At 40.7% G+C, this 18,045-nt stretch overlaps 2 protein-coding genes across 8 annotated transcripts in view; both read right to left on the minus strand.

The window, feature by feature from the left end:
* Positions 1-1,857, minus strand: part of CCDC138 (coiled-coil domain containing 138) — a 37,904-nt gene extending 36,047 nt beyond the window's left edge. For 3 of the 6 annotated variants that reach the window (XM_075092003.1, XM_075091993.1, XM_075092023.1), the window contains exon 1: positions 1,758-1,857. In XM_075092003.1, the coding sequence (XP_074948104.1) occupies positions 1,758-1,811 (54 nt within the window). In that variant the 5' untranslated portion in view covers positions 1,812-1,857. Of the gene's footprint in view, positions 1-1,328; positions 1,441-1,757 lie in introns of all 6 variants that reach the window. The other 3 variants (XM_075092013.1, XM_075092034.1, XM_075092042.1) reach the window with 3 other exon arrangements.
* Positions 1,858-3,596: 1,739 nt separating this feature from the next.
* RGPD4 (RANBP2 like and GRIP domain containing 4) overlaps positions 3,597-18,045 on the minus strand; it is a 33,680-nt gene continuing 19,231 nt past the window's right edge. Inside the window, exons 21-29 of one of the 2 annotated variants that reach the window (XM_075092064.1) lie at positions 12,612-12,779; positions 11,102-11,191; positions 9,997-10,193; positions 9,276-9,498; positions 8,663-8,761; positions 8,353-8,495; positions 6,463-6,736; positions 5,965-6,299; positions 3,597-4,171 (exon numbers count right to left, since the gene is read on the minus strand). In XM_075092064.1, the coding sequence (XP_074948165.1) occupies positions 3,866-4,171; positions 5,965-6,299; positions 6,463-6,736; positions 8,353-8,495; positions 8,663-8,761; positions 9,276-9,498; positions 9,997-10,193; positions 11,102-11,191; positions 12,612-12,779 (1,835 nt within the window). In that variant the 3' untranslated portion in view covers positions 3,597-3,865. The remainder of the gene's footprint in view (positions 4,172-5,964; positions 6,300-6,462; positions 6,737-8,352; positions 8,496-8,662; positions 8,762-9,275; positions 9,499-9,996; positions 10,194-11,101; positions 11,192-12,611; positions 12,780-18,045) is intronic. The other variant, XM_075092055.1, reaches the window with a different exon arrangement.

The following is an 18,045-nucleotide window of genomic DNA, read 5'->3' on the forward strand; positions in this document are numbered from 1 at the left end:
GAGTACTGTGTTCAGTTCTGGGCCCCCCAGTTTAAGAAGGACAGGGAACTGCTCGAGCAAGTCCAGCAGAGAGCTACCAAGATGATCAGGGGGCTGGAGCATCTCCTTTATGAGGAAAGTCTGAGAGACTTGGGTTTGTTCAGCCTGGAGAAGACAAGACTGAGGGGGGATTTCATAAATACCTGTAAATATCTAAAGGGTGAGTGTCAAGAGGATGGGACTGGACTCTTTTCAGTGGTGCCCAATGACAGGCCAAGGGACAATGGACACAAGCTGGAACACAGGAAGCTCCACTTAAATATGAGAAAAAACTTTCCTGTGAGGGTGCCAGAGTAGTGGCACAGGCTGCCCACAGAGGCTGTGGAGTCTCCTTCCCTGGAGACATTCAAAACCCGCCTGGACGCGTTCCTGTGCCCCCTGCTCTGGGTGTGCCTGCTCAAGGAGGGGGTTGGACGAGATGACCTCCAGAGGTTCCTTCCAACCCCTACTGTTCTGCGATTCTGTGAAAATTATTCTTCTTTAAAGAAGATTTCTGTAGTTCAAAGCAGAGTATTTCCTGAGAAAAACATAGTATCTAGAGCACCACAAAATGCTACCTGAGTTGCAAATCCTTCTGAAGGAACTAAAGGCAGATACATCCAGATTTTAGCTGCTAAAGCACTCAAATCTTCACCTCATATTTGGGACTGATCCTGCTCCTAAAGTGGCTAGTCATATTTCCTCAGAAGAAAAGGCTAATTTCTGTATTCGTGTGATGATTCCCAGGACCAGCTTGATCTCTGAATCCAACTATATGTCAAGCCCAGACCTCAGCTTTCAATCTCTCCCAATCTTTGGCTGCTCACAGGTATTTTTATGACATATTACTTCCCTTACAGCGTGACTTTGAACACTGAAGGTCTGTTATCCCCTGGGTATACTAGAAGCATTTGACCCATGGAACACAGATACAAGAAAGCAACTGCAAAAAGTTGTCTCAGTGAAAGACAAATGGACTTCAGACAAAAGTAGTCACAATGCAGTTCCATCATTCATACCAGTGCGAAGAACCTGGCATTCTCTAGTGTAACATAACATTGCTTTACCTCAGCAAGTGAATGATACCCGTTTATTGCCTGGTCATTGTGGCAGTCTCTTATGAACTATGGGCTTGATTCTCCTCTGGTTGACTAGATATGGAACAATTTCCTGCTCCCTGAAAACAGAACTAATCACTTGGTTTTATGAAGACCCACAAACACTCCTGACACATTCTGAATAAGGCTACCAATTGCTGCAGCAAAAGATATATTAATTGAGTTATCCTATTACATACATTTCATACATACCTAGTATACTACTTCTGAGAGGACTCGCATATTATCACGCCCAACTGGCAGTCACCAGAAGGTTTTAGGCAAAACTGAGTGCCAAGCTGCTCAGACTGTGTTTTGAGAACGCCTAAAATTTCCAGGGAAATTTCAAATTCAGATAAGGATGACTCTTCAGCACTTCCACTATAGCACAGTCACAGCAGAGGAGCAGGGTTAGGGTTAGAAAGAACACACTTTACAGGCAAACTCCTAAAGTCTGTTTAGATCCCATTTTTGGCTCTCACACTGTACATGCACGTAACACCGCAGTGTTTACAACGAACTCCAAGGGAGGGGACACAGAACCCTCCCCCCGGGCACCTCAGGGACGGGACAAGGAGGAATGGCTATCCTCTCCCCGCCGTCTACCTCCCCCGGCCCGCACCCCCGGCCCTCCCGTCTCACCCCCGCCGGGCCCCGCCGCTGCACAGACTGGCTGGACGGACCGAGGCCCGCCATAACACGCCGCTCGCGCTCAAAGAAACCGCCACCGCCCGCAGGCGGTCGGCGCATGCGCATGAGGCGGTGGGGGACGGGCGGAGCGCAAGCGCAGACGCTCCCACCGTGCCGGCGGGAAGGAGCGGCGCGGGGGATGCTCCTCTCCCCGCGGGCAGAACAGTACCCGCCCCGGCCGCCCTCTCCTGCTGCCTGCGGAAGCGGGGAGGGGGGGGCTAGGCCTCAGCCTCACACCACCAGCCAAAGCCTTTTGTTACAGTCTAATGCTTTTGTACTCCTACTGTCCTCAAAAAACAAACAAACAAAAAAAAACCTTAAAGCTTAGTACATTACCTATTTCCAACTTACCAACTGTAATTAGTTGCCTTGAAAAAACCCTGATAACGCCACCACTGAGCTACAGTAGAAGTCTAAAACCCACTGCATTTATTCATGCAGTTGCCAGAATCACAGAACGGTAGGTGTTGGAAGGGACCTCTGGAGATCATCTTGTCCAACCCCCCGCTTGAGCAGGCACACCCAGAGCAGGGGCACAGGAACGCATCCAGGTGGGGTTTGAATGTCTCCAGGGAAGGAGACTCCACAGCCTCTGTGGGCAGCCTGTGCCACTGCTCTGGCACCCTCACAGAAGTTTTTTCTCATGCTCAGGCAGAACTTCCTGCGTTACAACTTGTGCCTGCTGCCCCTTGGCCTGTCATTGGGCACCACTGAAAAGAGTCCCTTTCCAGGGATGGAGGTGAGGCTGAGTGGCCTATAGTTTCCCAGTTCCTCCTTCTTGCCCTTTTTGAAGATTGGAGTGACAATGGCTTTCCTCCAGTCCTCAGGCACCACTCATGTCCTCCACAACCTTTCAAAGATAATGGAGAGGTGCTTGGCAAGAACATCCACCAGCTCCCATATGACTCACAGGTGCATCTCATTGGGGTGCATGGATCTGTGAGAATCCAGTTTGGGTAGGTGATCCCTGACCCATTCCTCCTCAAGCAAGGGGAAGTCCTCCTTTCTCCAGATTTCTTCTCTCTCCTCTGGGGGCTGGGATGCCTGGGGTCCCGCCTTAGCAGTGAAGACTGAAGCAAAGGCAGCATTCAGTGACTCCGCCTTCTCTGCATGCTGTGTCCCCAGGGCCCCCACCTTGTTCAGCAGTGGGCCCACAGTTTCCACAGTCTTCCTTTTTACTGCTGATGTATTTGAAGAAGCTCCTTTTGTTACTCTCGACATCTCTTGCCAGATTTAGTTCCAAGTGGGCCTTGGCGTTCCTCATTGCATCACTGCATACCATGAGAGCAAGTTTTAAAAGCTAGAACGACCTTGCCACATATGCAAACTACAGTAATTCAATTGTGCAGTGAGATCAGAGAAGCCTTGCCACAGCTGATAAACATATAGAGAAGGTAGCAGTAGCAGTGGTCTATGCAGCAGTGGGCATTTCAGGTAACGCCCCACTGCCAGTTAGATAGTTCAGTGAAAACAAAGTAATTTAGAAATATTCTATATACAAAAAAATCAGTACACTTCTCTAGCAAAATATCAAAACATTGAAGAACTACTCTCTAGACTTCAGGTACTGAAGTGCTGTTCCAAGACTTCAGACAGCACTAACGAGCACCTAGCTGCTAGCTCCCTCAGCCTGCTTTCTGCAGATCCAAATAGCAAGTTTCAAAGGCCTTCAGTTTACTGACCAGCAATTATCACCTAGAATTTGCATATTCAAAGTAGAGATCTATGACAGCAGGAAGCCATATTATGCAAGTTTTTCTTTTTTAAACAAACCAGAGTGAAGACAAGACATTTATTTTAACAAGACTAAGATTTAATTTTTAAAATTTGACATTTAATACAAATATGTCAGGATAACACAAATACACCTGAAATATGCCAGTGTCTGAACTTTTTAACATGCAAAAATCAATTAGAACACATAAAAACCCCAACTATAAGCTTTAATTTTACATTTATACATCAGAAGAGTCCATTTTAAGAAGTTGAAATAATTAGTCAATAATATCTAAATACTGATTTATAACTGCTAGAACATCTGTATACTCAAAGCAATAATTCTATATTTGCCCACAGTCTGTAATCACAATTCTTCCATTTACTAGCCCTTTAGGAGAACCAAAGGATTCCATCTTTTTCACAACATCCATTCCATCTTTCACAAACCCAAATACTACATGCTTGAAGTCCAAGTGTTCTGCTTTTTTAAGTGTTATGAAAAACTGAGAATTATTTGTATCCCTGCCCTTATTTGCCATTGACAACAATCCAGGACCGGTGTGTTTCACTTCAAAATTCTCATCTTCAAATGATGTTCCATAAATTGACCGTCCACCTGTTCCATCATGGTTAGTTATATCACCTCCCTTAAAAAAAAAAAACAAATGGGGTGGAGAGACAACAGCATTAATTTACAAGTCCCAAAACAAACCAACAGCACACTTCCTTTCCCTTTCAACAGTAAAGACTTTGCTTTGGAAGAACTCATTCTTAGTCTTTGCAAGTACTGTATTTACTTAGATAGAAGGCTTCCCAGCTTCAGCAGTTTTTTTTCATGGGAATAGAAGCAGTAGTGGAAAGTTTATCCCTTGTTTGTTCTGAACACAGCATTTCATCCTCCTGCTGCACACAGTGCCTGCTCCTCTAGGCCTGTCTTTCCCACAGCCTGCTTCCTGCATCACTTGGCCCTGACAGCTCAGACCTGCATTATCTCATTGAAGATTAGATAATCTGTCCTTGCTTAGTCCCTGCAGGCACAGAATTGATCTCCTGAAAAAGGTTAAGGCACCAGTGAAGAGCAATTTCTTGCTTTTGTGCAGGCAGCAGCTTCCGCCACATTACTGCATGCTTAGGAGAGCTGCTACTGCTAGCAAGCAGTGCCTTTTGTCTTTCTGCAAGGCAAGAAGCCGCTGGCTCCTAATTATTTGGCTATATACATAAAGGTGACAGTATAGGTTATCATATCTTTGAAGGAAAGCCTTAATTCTCATTGAAAGGCTTCTCACTGTACCCAGAGAAAGTTCAGGCAAAGAAGAGCAAGCCTAGAATATACTAATATCATGTGATAAAAGCTTGCTTTCTGTCAGGGTTCACAAGGTGCAGTTAACTGTTTTAAGAAAGTGTCCCATAAGGATGTGGAACGTCCCAAAACAAGCTTAAACCCTAAATAAGCAATGCTGCTTTCCTTATCAGAAAGGCACAAAGTTTTAACAAAAAAAAGCCATAAAGGGCATCCTTCAGACACAGGTGATACGTAAATCAAGAGACTGGATAATTTTATATTCTGTTGACAAGCCATTCACATATCACTGTCTACTACTGAGTTTGGAGAAGGTTGTGCCTTGTCTTCAGAAATACAGCGACATGCAGGAGCATTAGTGTAGTGTGTAAGGAAGTTGGTTCATTCTGCCTGTTAGAAGTCACTAAGATGCACCGAGAATTTTAGGAAAGGAAAGGTCTGAGCCTTCAATCAATCTCCTAAGCCTTCAGCGTTCATGAAGAACTAGCTAGTGCTACCAAATGCACACAGAGGTTTAAAACCACTGTCTACACAGGGGTTCAGATGCACTGCAGGCTGACACTCTTGGTGAAATATCTGAGTATTTTAAGGAACAGGCCACTGCATGATAATGAGATCTAGAAAACTTTTTAGATAGAAACATAAGCATCTAATGTATTTTAAAGTGCACATCATCTGAAACACAAAATGTACTTTAAAATGTAAAAGAAGCCTGGAATGTTAAGTGTTCTTAGCAAGTGAGCACACAGAAGTTCCTCTCTGTAGACAGGAGGCTGAATGGTAGTTTTGGGAACCCCTACTTTCTTTGCTGTTCCTGATCAGCAACAGGCCCCTTGTCCATTTTAAGAGGTCGTCTCTATCTCTGTTTTTTCCTTCCACACCAACATGGCAGGAGTAGTTAACAGGAAAAGCATCAGGCAGCTGGCAGACACAGGTAAAAAGCATTTGGCTTAGGGCAGCACATGCTGCTTGCACCACTTCGTATCTCCTTGTAGGGAAAGGGCAGATGAGAGTATTTTGCACATGGGACTCATGCTGCCAACAAGAACGTGCTACCCTGTAGAAGTGATTGTTTGAGGTGCCATTGTTAGCCAAGATGCATCTCATTCTCTCAGTGAAGGGTCTTCCCGATATGCTTACCTGACACACAAAGCCAGTGACTATTCGGTGAAAACTGGAGTTCTTGAATCCAAATCCTTTCTCTCCTGTGCACAGGGCCCTGAAATTTTCTGCAGTTCGAGGGACAATATTTGAGAACAGCTCCATAGTTATGTGTCCTAAAGGTTCATCATCAGCAGAAACTTCAAAATACACAACAGGGTTGGTGTCCTTTGACAGTCCTGCTGCCAGAGATAAGTGTCCCTTCTGTAGTTCTGACAAGCTTAGCTGGCATTCTTCAAACCTCCTCTTGAAAGAGTCAGCCATTTCTTGGCTTTTAAATCTGACTGCAAGTTGTTCTACTTTTACTTCGCCATCTGAAAATAAATCCAAGAACAGGTTTCTTTAGTTCAATTCAGTATAACCAGAAACTAATAGCTTTCATCTTATATAATCTGCAGGGAAAAACAAGCCACAGAAACTATAGACCACCTAGGGAAAAAACAAACACACAAAACAAAAGCCACCCAAAACACTCACCAGCGTAATCGGTGGCTGTCCAAATTAAAGCATTGTTTGATGTATCAGAAGGCACCAAGTTCATTTCCTTGGTGATAACATGGTTTGCACAGACTTTAAGAACTTGGTCCCTTCTCATGAGGACTCTATAGTATTTCTTCTGTGTATGGAAGAGGATCTTTATCTCTCCCACACCACGCTCCTTCCACTGAGTAGCATCTCTGTCCCATCTATACAGTTTTGCCCTCTCTTTGAAGATAATTTCTTCATCTTCTTCTCCAGATTTTACCTCAACCTAAAAAACAGCACAGTAGAGTACCTGTCAGTTCCCAGAGCGCTGCTGTCACCAACGATAATAGTCTCACACACACTTATGATTCTGACATATTACAATGGAAGATTACTCAATGCGTTCCCTTCCCTAACACCATCTTCGTCACACACCAAAATAAGTAAAACGTTTAGCCTTTTCAAAATGTAAAAGCCCAACAAATTCCACTGTTTGAGATTAATTATAGCACTGCAATACTACTATGCCATGCTGCATATGGTTTTTGGTGGGTGTTCATTGATTTTTTGCTTTGGGGTTTGTTTTTTTTTTTGTTTGGTTGAGTTTATTTTGGTGTGGGGGTTTTGGTCTGTTGGTGTTTCCCACCTCCACCCCACCCCCCTTAAAAAACACTATCAATCATTCTGGCAAGTTTCCCAGGGAAGTTTCAGGTTTGCTGAATGACATGCGTACTGAGAAGTGAAGCTGTAGTACTATTACTGTTCCAGCTGTTACCTCTTGAGGATTGTTAAAGAACCTGATATTTGCGTTTGAACAGAACAAATGCCAACTGAGTATAACAAACCAATGCCTGACAGCCATATCTCCTCCTCGCTTTATGTATGCGTATTACTGGCCTCTAACCTCCTTTAGTTAACACATCTGAAGATAACGAACACTCAAGAGTACTCGAGAAATTTGTGATAAACGACTATTTGTGGAGGGAGAAACGAGACTGAAGAGAAGCAGCACATAAGGGAAGAAAGAAAATCACAGAAGTCATGACATGCAGATGAGCAAAGGCATTCAAAATTTTGAAGAAGGTGGTTGAAGGCATGTTAAAAACTACATCAGATTTGCTGTTCAAATTAAAGGACACTGCATACTGTTTATTTGTGCTCTATTTGTCTTGCTTAATAGTTACAGTAATCTATACTTCAATCATATTTATAGGAAAGCCAGATGATATGACTATAACATCAGAAAAGTTTGGAATGGTTATTAGGCACACTAAGGCTAAACACCAAATCAAGACGTGAACAACTGTGTGAAGCCTCACTCAGGAAGTTGTAAGGCTACCTTCCAAGTTGAAGGTTCTCCTGCTTCTTGAAAAACAATTTATTTTCAAACTTACAAAGTCCATTCCCTTGGCCTTCAGGTGAGGTTAATTGTACTACACCTTTATTGCTTAGCAATTCTAGAAATCTCTTGCCTAGCTTAGAGTAAAAACTTTAAGTTGGCACAGCTGTCACAGAACTCACAGCTACAAAGCCACAGCTGAGTTGTATTAGCACTAACAGTTGCCTAGTTCCCCACCCGCCCCTTGGTTTTCAACTGTGCTGTAATGAATCAGTTTTAGCTTTTACAGGCCATGTGTACAAATGTGCATACCGATCAACACTCAGTCAGGGTATAATGAAATAAACTTTGAAGATTTTAACTGATGCACCAGACACTTCCCCAGTACTAGGCTGTAATAGGATTTAAAACAGGTTTCTAAACAGGCAGTGCAAGAATTACAGAACAAAGCACACAACACAAAGCAGAGTTAGTTAAGCAAAGCATTTAAAAAAAAAACCAACTTGCTGTGTTACCACATATGCTTATCTTAATGTTGTTCTATACACCAGAAGTCCCCTTACCTCTGGTAAGGACACAATGGGCTCAAAGTGGATATCATCACTATGTACCACCTCATCATCACTACCACCTTCCTCTTCATCTGCTTTACGGGCTGTCTCTCCGAACACAGCTGCTCCTGTATTCGCCCATTTGAAGTTTTTATCTACAATTAAGATATTTACATTTCAAACTCTGTAGTTTTTTTTCTTCCAGACAGAAACTTGCAAAAACTGTTAACTGATCGATCAGTAGAAATTTGGTGCACAAAAAAGGTACATTGTATGAAGCCGAAGTCCAGCTGAGTGTCTGTCTCAGACTAGTTCAACTCACCTTTTGAGCCAAAAGCAAAGTCTCCTGAGTTTTTGGAAGCCAGATCTGCAAATGACAAGCCTGCAGTATTGCCGAAACCAAATGAGATGGTTCTGTTTTCTATCAAATAAGAGGAGAAAGTCAAAGTTTTTTCTCTTTCTTAAAGAAAATGTGTTTAATGCTATGTAGTCACAAAACTAAACTGGAGAAGTCTCCAGAGTATTTCTCCCTTCCAATTAAATTTAAAGTTTGCATGCCATTTGTCATGACAGTCATTTATTATGGTTTTAGAAAACTGGCTCAAGACTGTGTGAGACTTTCAGCACGCTACTTCTGTGAAGAACTACAGAGCTCTAATAAGTATTCATGTGGTATTTAACAGTAAACTAATGAGAGTACATCATATATAAATTATACATCAGACACTAGCATTACTCTGTAGTAGTGCCACACCAGAATCTGATGTATATGCTTATTTTAACTCCCAGTCATGTTTTTACTAGATTGGTGCTCACGCTTCTAATTCAGTATCGGTACTGCTTCTCTGCAAGGCAGCAGCTACATTAGCTAAATTCAACTTCAGAAAAGCATTCTTAAGTTCCTACAAAAAACCTGACCATACCCCTGGCCCTACCTTGTGTTGACTCTGAACAGTCCGAATCACTTTTTTTAGTTGACAAGTCTACAGGTTTGTCATCAGCTCCTGACAGAGTCTGTGATACATGCACGGTTTCTGTGGTAGAATCTGGTTCTTCACTGTTGGTAGCTGACTGGACAAACACATCACCAGTTGATGGAGTAGGTACTTCCTCCTTGCTGGTACAGACTAAGTCAGTTGAGCTTGTAACCTCGTTCTCCTGAGATTAATAAAAAAACCCAAAGTAATACGCAAATAAGCTGCAAGAGCCTGGTATTCAAACCACCTCCTCAGGAGACCAAGAACAGTCATTTTAGAAAAAATAAGAATAAGAAAAATTGTTGTTGTAAGCTTCCTGAAGCTCTTCATTACACTTAAGACATACTGGACATTAACTTTCAAAAGACTGAAGTATCTTTGAAGTAGCATGCTTTCAAAAAAAATACTATTGCTTTCTGAAATCAATGAGTACTTGTATATACACGAGGAGTGATTTTACTAGCCAAAGCAGTTTATACATTACAGGAACAGCTGCACCTCCTTTCCCCTTCCCAAGGAATTTAATATTTAAGCTTCCATTTCAGTGCTGGCAAAGACTTGAGGCACAGCCACAAAGGAGTCAAATAGTTTTTCACCACTGGATGTTTTATAGTTCTCACAAGGTGAAATAATTGTACAAGTTTAATAATAAAAAGTTTAGTAAAGAGGTAGTTCTTACTTTTGTTCCTTGAATTTTAACTTCTGCCTGGAAGTCTTCTGGACTGTCATCCTCGGTATCACTGCTGACATCACAGACAGATGTAGAAGGAACCTGCAGAGTTTCTGCTTTAGTCTTCTCCTCAGGAGCCGGTTCCTTTTCCCAAGCAGTAATACGTTCTCTTTCATTGTCAAATTCACTTTTTCCTGTGATGCCTACTGCAAAGAATAAAAATCAGTGGAGAACAGCTGGGAAGGCAGTTAAATACTGAAGTATTTTTGGCATCTACATTATAAAACAACCTCATGATAGCCAGAGCAACCTGAACTAAGACTTTAAGAGTTTTTCAAGTAGCATTACTGTTTGAACAGTAGAAGTGAAGACTAACTTAACTCTACTCGGGGTAACTAGAATTGGAATTTCATTGTACTTGGTTTTTCTATTGCCATCAGGGAATTTCCATGCAATGATGAAAAGTTCAATATTGCAACTGCCACTACCACTAGCTTCCTTCAACATTTGCTCATATTTTAGACAGCTTAATATACACCACCTCTTCTTACCACATATCCTCAAAAAAACCCCAAACTTCACTTCTAGAAGTATTTACCCAGATTTCCAGTTATGCACAGTGAAGCCTGAGGTACAGCCAAAGTAGACATAAACACAAGCAGCAAATCCAGTCTTCTACAGCTGTGTTTTTAGTATAAGGGCTAAGATCTTTTTAAAATTGAACAGTATTAACTCATAAGCTTAATTTAAACTATCTGCAGAAGTAGCAAGCATTCACAAGTGTAGACAACTTTTGCCTTGTACAGTATCGTGCCAAGCTGAATTCTTCACATTCAGAAGAAGGAGCTCAAGGTAGGAAAACACTTTGATGTTCTTGTTTAGAGGCCACCTGAAGTGTACATTTCTTGTTCTGGTACCACTTTACTGTTAAGCAACAGTTCAACGTAATGAGCTTAAAGCTGTATTTTGAGATGCAGCTTTTCTAATCCCAGCAACAGCACTTCCAGAAACTATCTCAGGAAACAAAATTACTCTCAGTGCCCAAGTGTCCTTCAGATTTAGAGCTTATATTTCAGTATATAAGAAGTTTTAAGTGTTGTGTTTTAGGACATACCTTTTACAGGATCTTGCAGTTTCTTCTTTTCTGAACTGCTGGGATACAGTCTTCCATTAAGTTTCTTAACAGCTGTTTCATAGTCTTCATCTTAAACACAGGAAACAAGCGTAAGTTCTCAGGCATCCTCCAAGTACAAAGAAGTCTGCTTCTGACTCACAAGCCTAGCACGCATGCATAACTTCTGCTTGTGCTTTAAGAGTTCCACAGGTCAGGAATTAAGCTTTCACTTCCTATTTTGCATATTGTGTTTCAGTGTGCTGTTGACACTTTTCTCAGCCTAAATTGTTACAGATGCGTGGCACGGGTTTTGTTTTCAGAAATTTCTTATCGCATGAATTTATTAAGAATATCAGTAAACAAAACTGGGAAGGGAGACTGAAGATCTTTATTATAAATACTGGCAAGCTCGGATATTTGTGGGAGGAGACTTGTGGTCTCCCACCCGCTGCTGAATACAGTGCTTCGGAACTTCCATTTAACATATTTGCTGCTGAATAAAGAGTAATTTAGTTGCATACAAGATTTCATATAAAATATTTCCAGCTTTACTGTTAGGAATTTGCCTTAGAAGAAAAATAAGCCATGAGTCTAGCATTTAGGGTACCTGAGCATGTTCCTTTTTGATAAAGGCTGCCTTGTATTTGTCTCTAAAACCAGTTAGAGAAGTAAGCCTCTTGCTCAAATGAGACTAGGCTCAAACATCCAATTATTTAGTCTTACCTAATCAACTGCATTAGTAATGTCAGTGTCAACACCCATAAGACACCAATACAAATTCCCTTTAGTCGTTCCTGGGCCTCCATTGTATTATTCTGTCTTGAAGACCTAAGTGTACATCTTTGGCCATAAGAAAGATGACAGGATTATTTCCCATTGGTCCAAACAAAAAGATTTGAGTGTCTAATGGTTCTCATAGTATTCATAGAATCTCTCAAGCTGAAAGGGACCCAATAAGGATCATCGAGTCCAGCTCCCTGCTCCTCACAGGACTACCTAAAACTAAATCATGTGACTACAAGCATCATCCACATGCTCCTTGAACTGACAGGCTTGGTGCTGTGACCACTGCCCTGGGCAGCCTGTTCCAGTGACCGATCACCCTCTCGATGAGGAACCTTTTCCTAACGTCCAATCTGAACTTCCCCGACGCAGCTTCATTCTGTTTCCCCGTGTCCTATCCCCGGTCACCAGAGAGAGGAGATCCGCACCTCCCCCTCCGCTGCCCCACTTGAGGAAGCTGTAGACTGCGATGAGGTCCCCCCTCAGCCTTCCCCTCTCCAAACTGAACAAACCAAGTGACCTCAGCTGCTCCTCATAAGTCTGTCCCTCATGGCCTTTCACCATCTTGGTCATCCTCCTCTGGACACACTCTAATAGTCAGATGTCCTTCTCACACCGAGGTGCCCAAAACTGTACACAGTGCTCAAGGTGGGGTCACACCAGTGCAGTGTATTACACCCTTTCCCCACAAAAAGGTGACACAAATATCAACTTTGACACTCCTTACCATCATCCTCGTCACTCACGTATCCAGGCTTATTCTTGTAACAGAAGAATGTTGAAGGCAGCTTGAGAAAGCCAGCAAGAGCTCTCTGTTCAGGGGTAGGTGTTAACTCGTAAACTATTATAACCTCATCAGATGGAAGATCATCTTCGGACACTGTCATCTTCTCAGCTTTTTATAGAAATTGAACAAACCATTAAAACGGAGTAATTTCAGAACAGGGAATAACATTAACCCCACATTGCCATTATTACAGAACTGAATTAATTCTAAGGGAGTTAGAAATACATTTAAAGCCTACCTATTTTTCTGTTGATCCCCAGGAAACAAAAGTCAAACTTACATGATGCTACAACAAAGCATCCCATTAAAAACATAAGAAATTCTAACCTGTGTGCCCAGCTACAGCCTGTTCTCTTGCCTTTGAAATTCAAGTATCAGAACAGGAACAGGCCTACATCTTTATATTGTTGCAAGGTTTATTTAATTAAGTCCTCACATCAAATAAAATACAACTATGGAGAAGAGGGATATAGGTGTCATCTAGAAATAGAGGTAAACTTCAGGCCTGAAAAATGAAGTGAAGTAGTCTACAGGAACATGTCCTACTGAATTGCTTAAAAGTGCTTTAAGTTCTGGAAAATATTAAACAAATGAACAGAACTTATTTCAGATTACCTATGGGAAATCTGAGCTTTTTATTACCTAATCTCAATTTACCATAATAGCCATTGCTGAAATTTATGTTACGGAAGTCGTAATCTTCAGTTCCATCTTGTTAAACAATAAAAAAATATTGCTTTCAGCCTACTTATAGCTAGCTTTTCCAGTAAGGACAAATACCATTATCAATTTTATTATATAGCTTTCTCTCCTTCAACATTACATTGTCCATTCCATTTGTATTGAAAAAAAGAAGTGCATAATCAACGGTTAAAGCTGAAAGCACAGCCTAGAGCAAACTGCATAAAAACATATGGCTATAAGAACAAGCAAGACAGATTTGGAAACAAAGATTTGAGTTTATTATGAAAGAATGGAAGCAAAGCGGGAGCACATACCGGTTTAAGCATCACGTGCTGTTTGGCTGGGGTTTTCTTTGTTTGGGTTGGGGTTTAGCATTGTTTTGAGAGGTGAGGTTTGGGGGTAAAGGTGTGAGAAAAATTTGTTAACTGTATAAGAATTACTCCATAAGCACATCAATATCCATGCATCAGCTGTTTCTAAAAACAATTTTATTGCATTACGAAATCAACTTAGTTAACATTCTCCTGTTTTGAGTTAAACTAGTCAGCAGAATTTGAACACTGATTTTCCTGCTCATGGAATTCAATATTCATTATTGCAAGAGGAGACAAGGACAGAAGAGACATGGAACGTTTATAGACATTCTCCTTGATCCTCTGACACAGCTGAGGCTAAAATACATCTGCTTTTCAGAAGTAGTTTTCCCACTAGTATCTTCCAGTAGATTAAGAGCAATATAAAGAATAGGAGAGTGTAAGCAAAATCCAAATTACTAGTTCAAATATAAGCTGTTTTTTGAAGTGTTCCCTCCCAACCTTTGCCCCAGTTGACTCTCACTTTGATTACAAATTAATCATTTCAGGCATTCATATACCAGAGTGTAGCTCAAACCCATTACCAGCACATAGTCTTGTAGAATAATCCTTTTTGCTCACTTTTTTTATATCTCAATAGCTCTTCTGAGCCTGTATAAAGCAAACGTAGGACAAAATTCTTGAAAAGCAAATTTCTAAGTTCATACCACAACAGCAGGCTATAGGTCTTTTTATATGTTTTCTCAGATTCTTACACAAAAACCTCACTAACCCTAGCTGATTTAAGAATTAGGAGTACATCTAGTACTGTGTTAGTAGGTATCCTGCACATTAGCACGTGTTCTATTCACTCAAGTTTACTCAGTCCAATTGAGACACTTGCTTAAGTTTGTACCAAGATCACCACAGAAGTTTACGTGTGGAGTATTTAGTCTTACAGCCATTTAAGGCTACAGCAAAAAAAAAAAAAAGGATAGCTTTCCTTAGAATCAAAGAATTTTCAAAAATGTATCTTCAACAACAACAACAAAAATTTCCAAAGTCAATCAGGTAAGTGGTAAAAGTGTGTGCTTCCTTTACCCTGAGCAGTATAAAGCTAGCTAGAAGACCCTGGCAACAGAGGATATAGCCCATGGTATTCCACAGAGCATTCCCACAGTTATCATGCAGTCTCTTTCAGTAGCCTTTGTACAAAGTAGCAGAATAAGATAAATACATTAAAAAGTCACTTCATATTAATCCATGGGTAAAGTTCTCCACAAAGCTGATATATCAAGCACTGGATTAAGGTTCTAGAGTTCCAAACGTCCACTCAAAGTGACAAAGGTGTTCAACAACCAAAATTAAGATTACGACACAGTTTGCCCTCAGAATATTACGACTGAGCAAGATGTTCACTGGTTAAGTCAGTTTCTACTCACCCTACCCCCAACAAAGTTAAGTTGTCTTATGAAAAAAATGCTACAAATAGCTTAAATATATCTTCACAGGCAGTGATGAAAGAGAGCCATGCATATATAAAACATTTTTAAATGACTTGGTTTTGCGATAGTAGAACTTTCTACCCAGGGGAAAAAAATCCATACAAAACACTGTTAGTATATGGAAGGAACAAAATAAAGAACAATACCACGCACAACAGTTCTTTTCTCTGGTGTAATCTATTATTTGCTTTTGTTTCAACTGACATTAAGACCAGGTAGGCCTAAATATCTAGTTAGTCACAATACTGATTTTTTCTTTTCTATGCATACAGCAGTGTATATCTTCTGGATATAAAGAGAAATCACCAGAGTTTAAAGCTTAATGCATGTAACTGATACAGTAACATGCAACTGACATAACTGTGATTCAGACTTGTAAAGCATTTATAAAGAGTTCATGACCTGATCTGAGAAAAACTTAAGTGCTTTTACATGGAGGTGCAGAACTCCTATGAGGTAAAATTTCTTTCAAATGTTGCTCTAGCACAACTCAAGCTGCCCCCCTGAAAGGCGTTCCCCATGAGAAAGTCTCAGCTTATATTTACATTGGGTAGGCTTGAAAACCTAATTTAGAAAGGACTTCTCAAAGTCATTTACTATTAAGACAGAGCTCAAAAAAAGCCACACTAAAGACAGTTATCAACTGTAAATAAATTATTAAGTATATAATCATATCCTAGTTATCAGAAAAGTAGAAGTAAAGAACAGCCTGAAGTACCAGAAAGGCGTATTTTGTTTGGTTGATTTTTTTTTTAAAATACAGTCACACCCATCCTCACACACCCCCAATATAAAAACAGGATCAATCTGAGGTAGCAGAAGTTCTTGCATGTATGCATTGGCACAGAAGGTTTAATTACATCCCATTACGGACATTGCATGATGAAAATAAAACTAAATCCTTAATAAACTCCACGCACAAGGATGCCTAAAAACACAGAACAGTTAACTTCAGATCATATATACCGAACACGAGTTCAGAGTTTAAATAAGAACAACTTCTCCAGAAACACAATTTGGGGAAAATGGTGCTGGGAATGACATTTTGACATTTTTGAACAATGTCAGACACTAACATTAGAAGACTGTCTTGCATACACTAGAATAAAAATTTGCTTACTAAAATGTGTTGAACTGTGTAAGCTGAGTATGCTTACAGCAAGCATACCTGCAAGTAGCACTGTTAGCAACATCTTGTAATCAGCTGTAACAGTTTTGCTTCCAGGTTCTGAATGTAAACAAATGGGTTATTCAACAGAAGTTTTCTGACCATAAGGTGGTGGACTTCGTATTATACGTAAAGTATATAGACATAAGCGGTAGCTAAGGAGTTGGCTTTCTCAATTCTGTGTGCTCCTTGTTCTTAAAAGTGCAACAGTTTAACATATTGATCATCAGGAAACGGAATTAAACATTTCCAACAGACAGGCTAAATACATTCAAGCGTTTTACTGGGTAACCTGGCTTACCGGCTGAACTATCTTGAGATCTTTGAGCCTATTTCACTGAAGTGGAAGACCTCAGGTACTAAGATTCTCTAAAACCATCAGGAGAATTTAACGGCTTTAGAAAAAGGGAATTTTAGCAATCCAATGTGCATGTTCAGTAAAACTCTGAGAAGTGCAAGGCAGATACCTCAGAAAATCAGGCAACCAGAAGCCAAAAGCTTAAACAGGGCCATCCATTGAGCTAGCTCATATTAACATACTAAGGGCAAGAGACATTCTCCAACAGGACAAATGTAGTAGTCAGACACACGACTAAGTATTCTTCTCCAGCATGCATGTTAATTATAAGGATTACTGAGCCAACTGCTTTGCCACAGTCGGGTTACTGTCCATGCCTGCTAAAGTGTTTCCATCACACATTCAGTGCAGTATGTAAATACCTTTACTATCAGGTTGCAAGGAAGATGTACTTGTCCAAAAGGCCATTGGATTAGATTTAAAAAGATTAAAATTAAATCCTAAAAAAATAAATTGTTTGGATATAAGTGTTTACCTGGAATTTTAAAAGGGTAAAACAGACTTATCTATGTCCCAGAAGCATTCCATAGTCATATTTCACAGCAGGAAATTACAACCGTTAGTTCTACACAAGCTTATCCAACCCATGTGAACAGACTGCAGCTATCATCTTCCACCATGTCACTTTATTATACTTCAGTTAATAGACAGTATGTCTTCACGATTCTGAGACTAGTAGGTAAATTAGGAACTATCAGCTGATTAAACAGTCTTGCACTGATGGGAAGCAGCACCTAAAGCCTTTGAATGTAAGTACTCTAGCATTAAAATGCTAGTAAATTCTATTCTTCTCAACAAGGACGCTTCAGCACATTACAGTGGCCATGCCACTGCCACAGCTTCTGCAAGTACATCTTTTTCAGAGTGTGTCAGAAACTGTGTAACTGAGGATGTAATCACATGATCTCTCTCTTCTGGCTAAGTAAAGAGGCTAACACCTGGTGTTATTTAAGCTACACATCTGAAATTGCTGAGGCCAATAATTAAGACTAAAAAAATGTGTAGGGGAGTAGTTCTAGAATACCCATCCATTCAGTCATGGGGATAATTCAAGTTTTAGCTGAAGCACACATTTGCTGTTCTGACACTTTACCACTCAGACCAAAGGCCCACGTACATACACTACCAATCCAAGTACCTATTTAAGCCTCAAGAAGGGAATCCACAGTGAATCCTTCTTTAAGCACTTAAGCCTGAGATTCAGGTACAGCACTTCATGGTGCTACATCTCCTACCTGAAATCTGCTTCCCCATTAATCAACAGAACTCCATCCTGCACCACACACATTTTTATATGCAGATAATTATGACAAAATTCACTCCTTCAGTTTAAACCCTTGAGAGCTTGTGAAGACGTGAGTACTCA

This window comes from Phalacrocorax aristotelis, chromosome 1, assembly GCF_949628215.1.
Source record: "Phalacrocorax aristotelis chromosome 1, bGulAri2.1, whole genome shotgun sequence".
NCBI classification, from domain to species: Eukaryota; Metazoa; Chordata; class Aves; order Suliformes; family Phalacrocoracidae; genus Phalacrocorax; species Phalacrocorax aristotelis.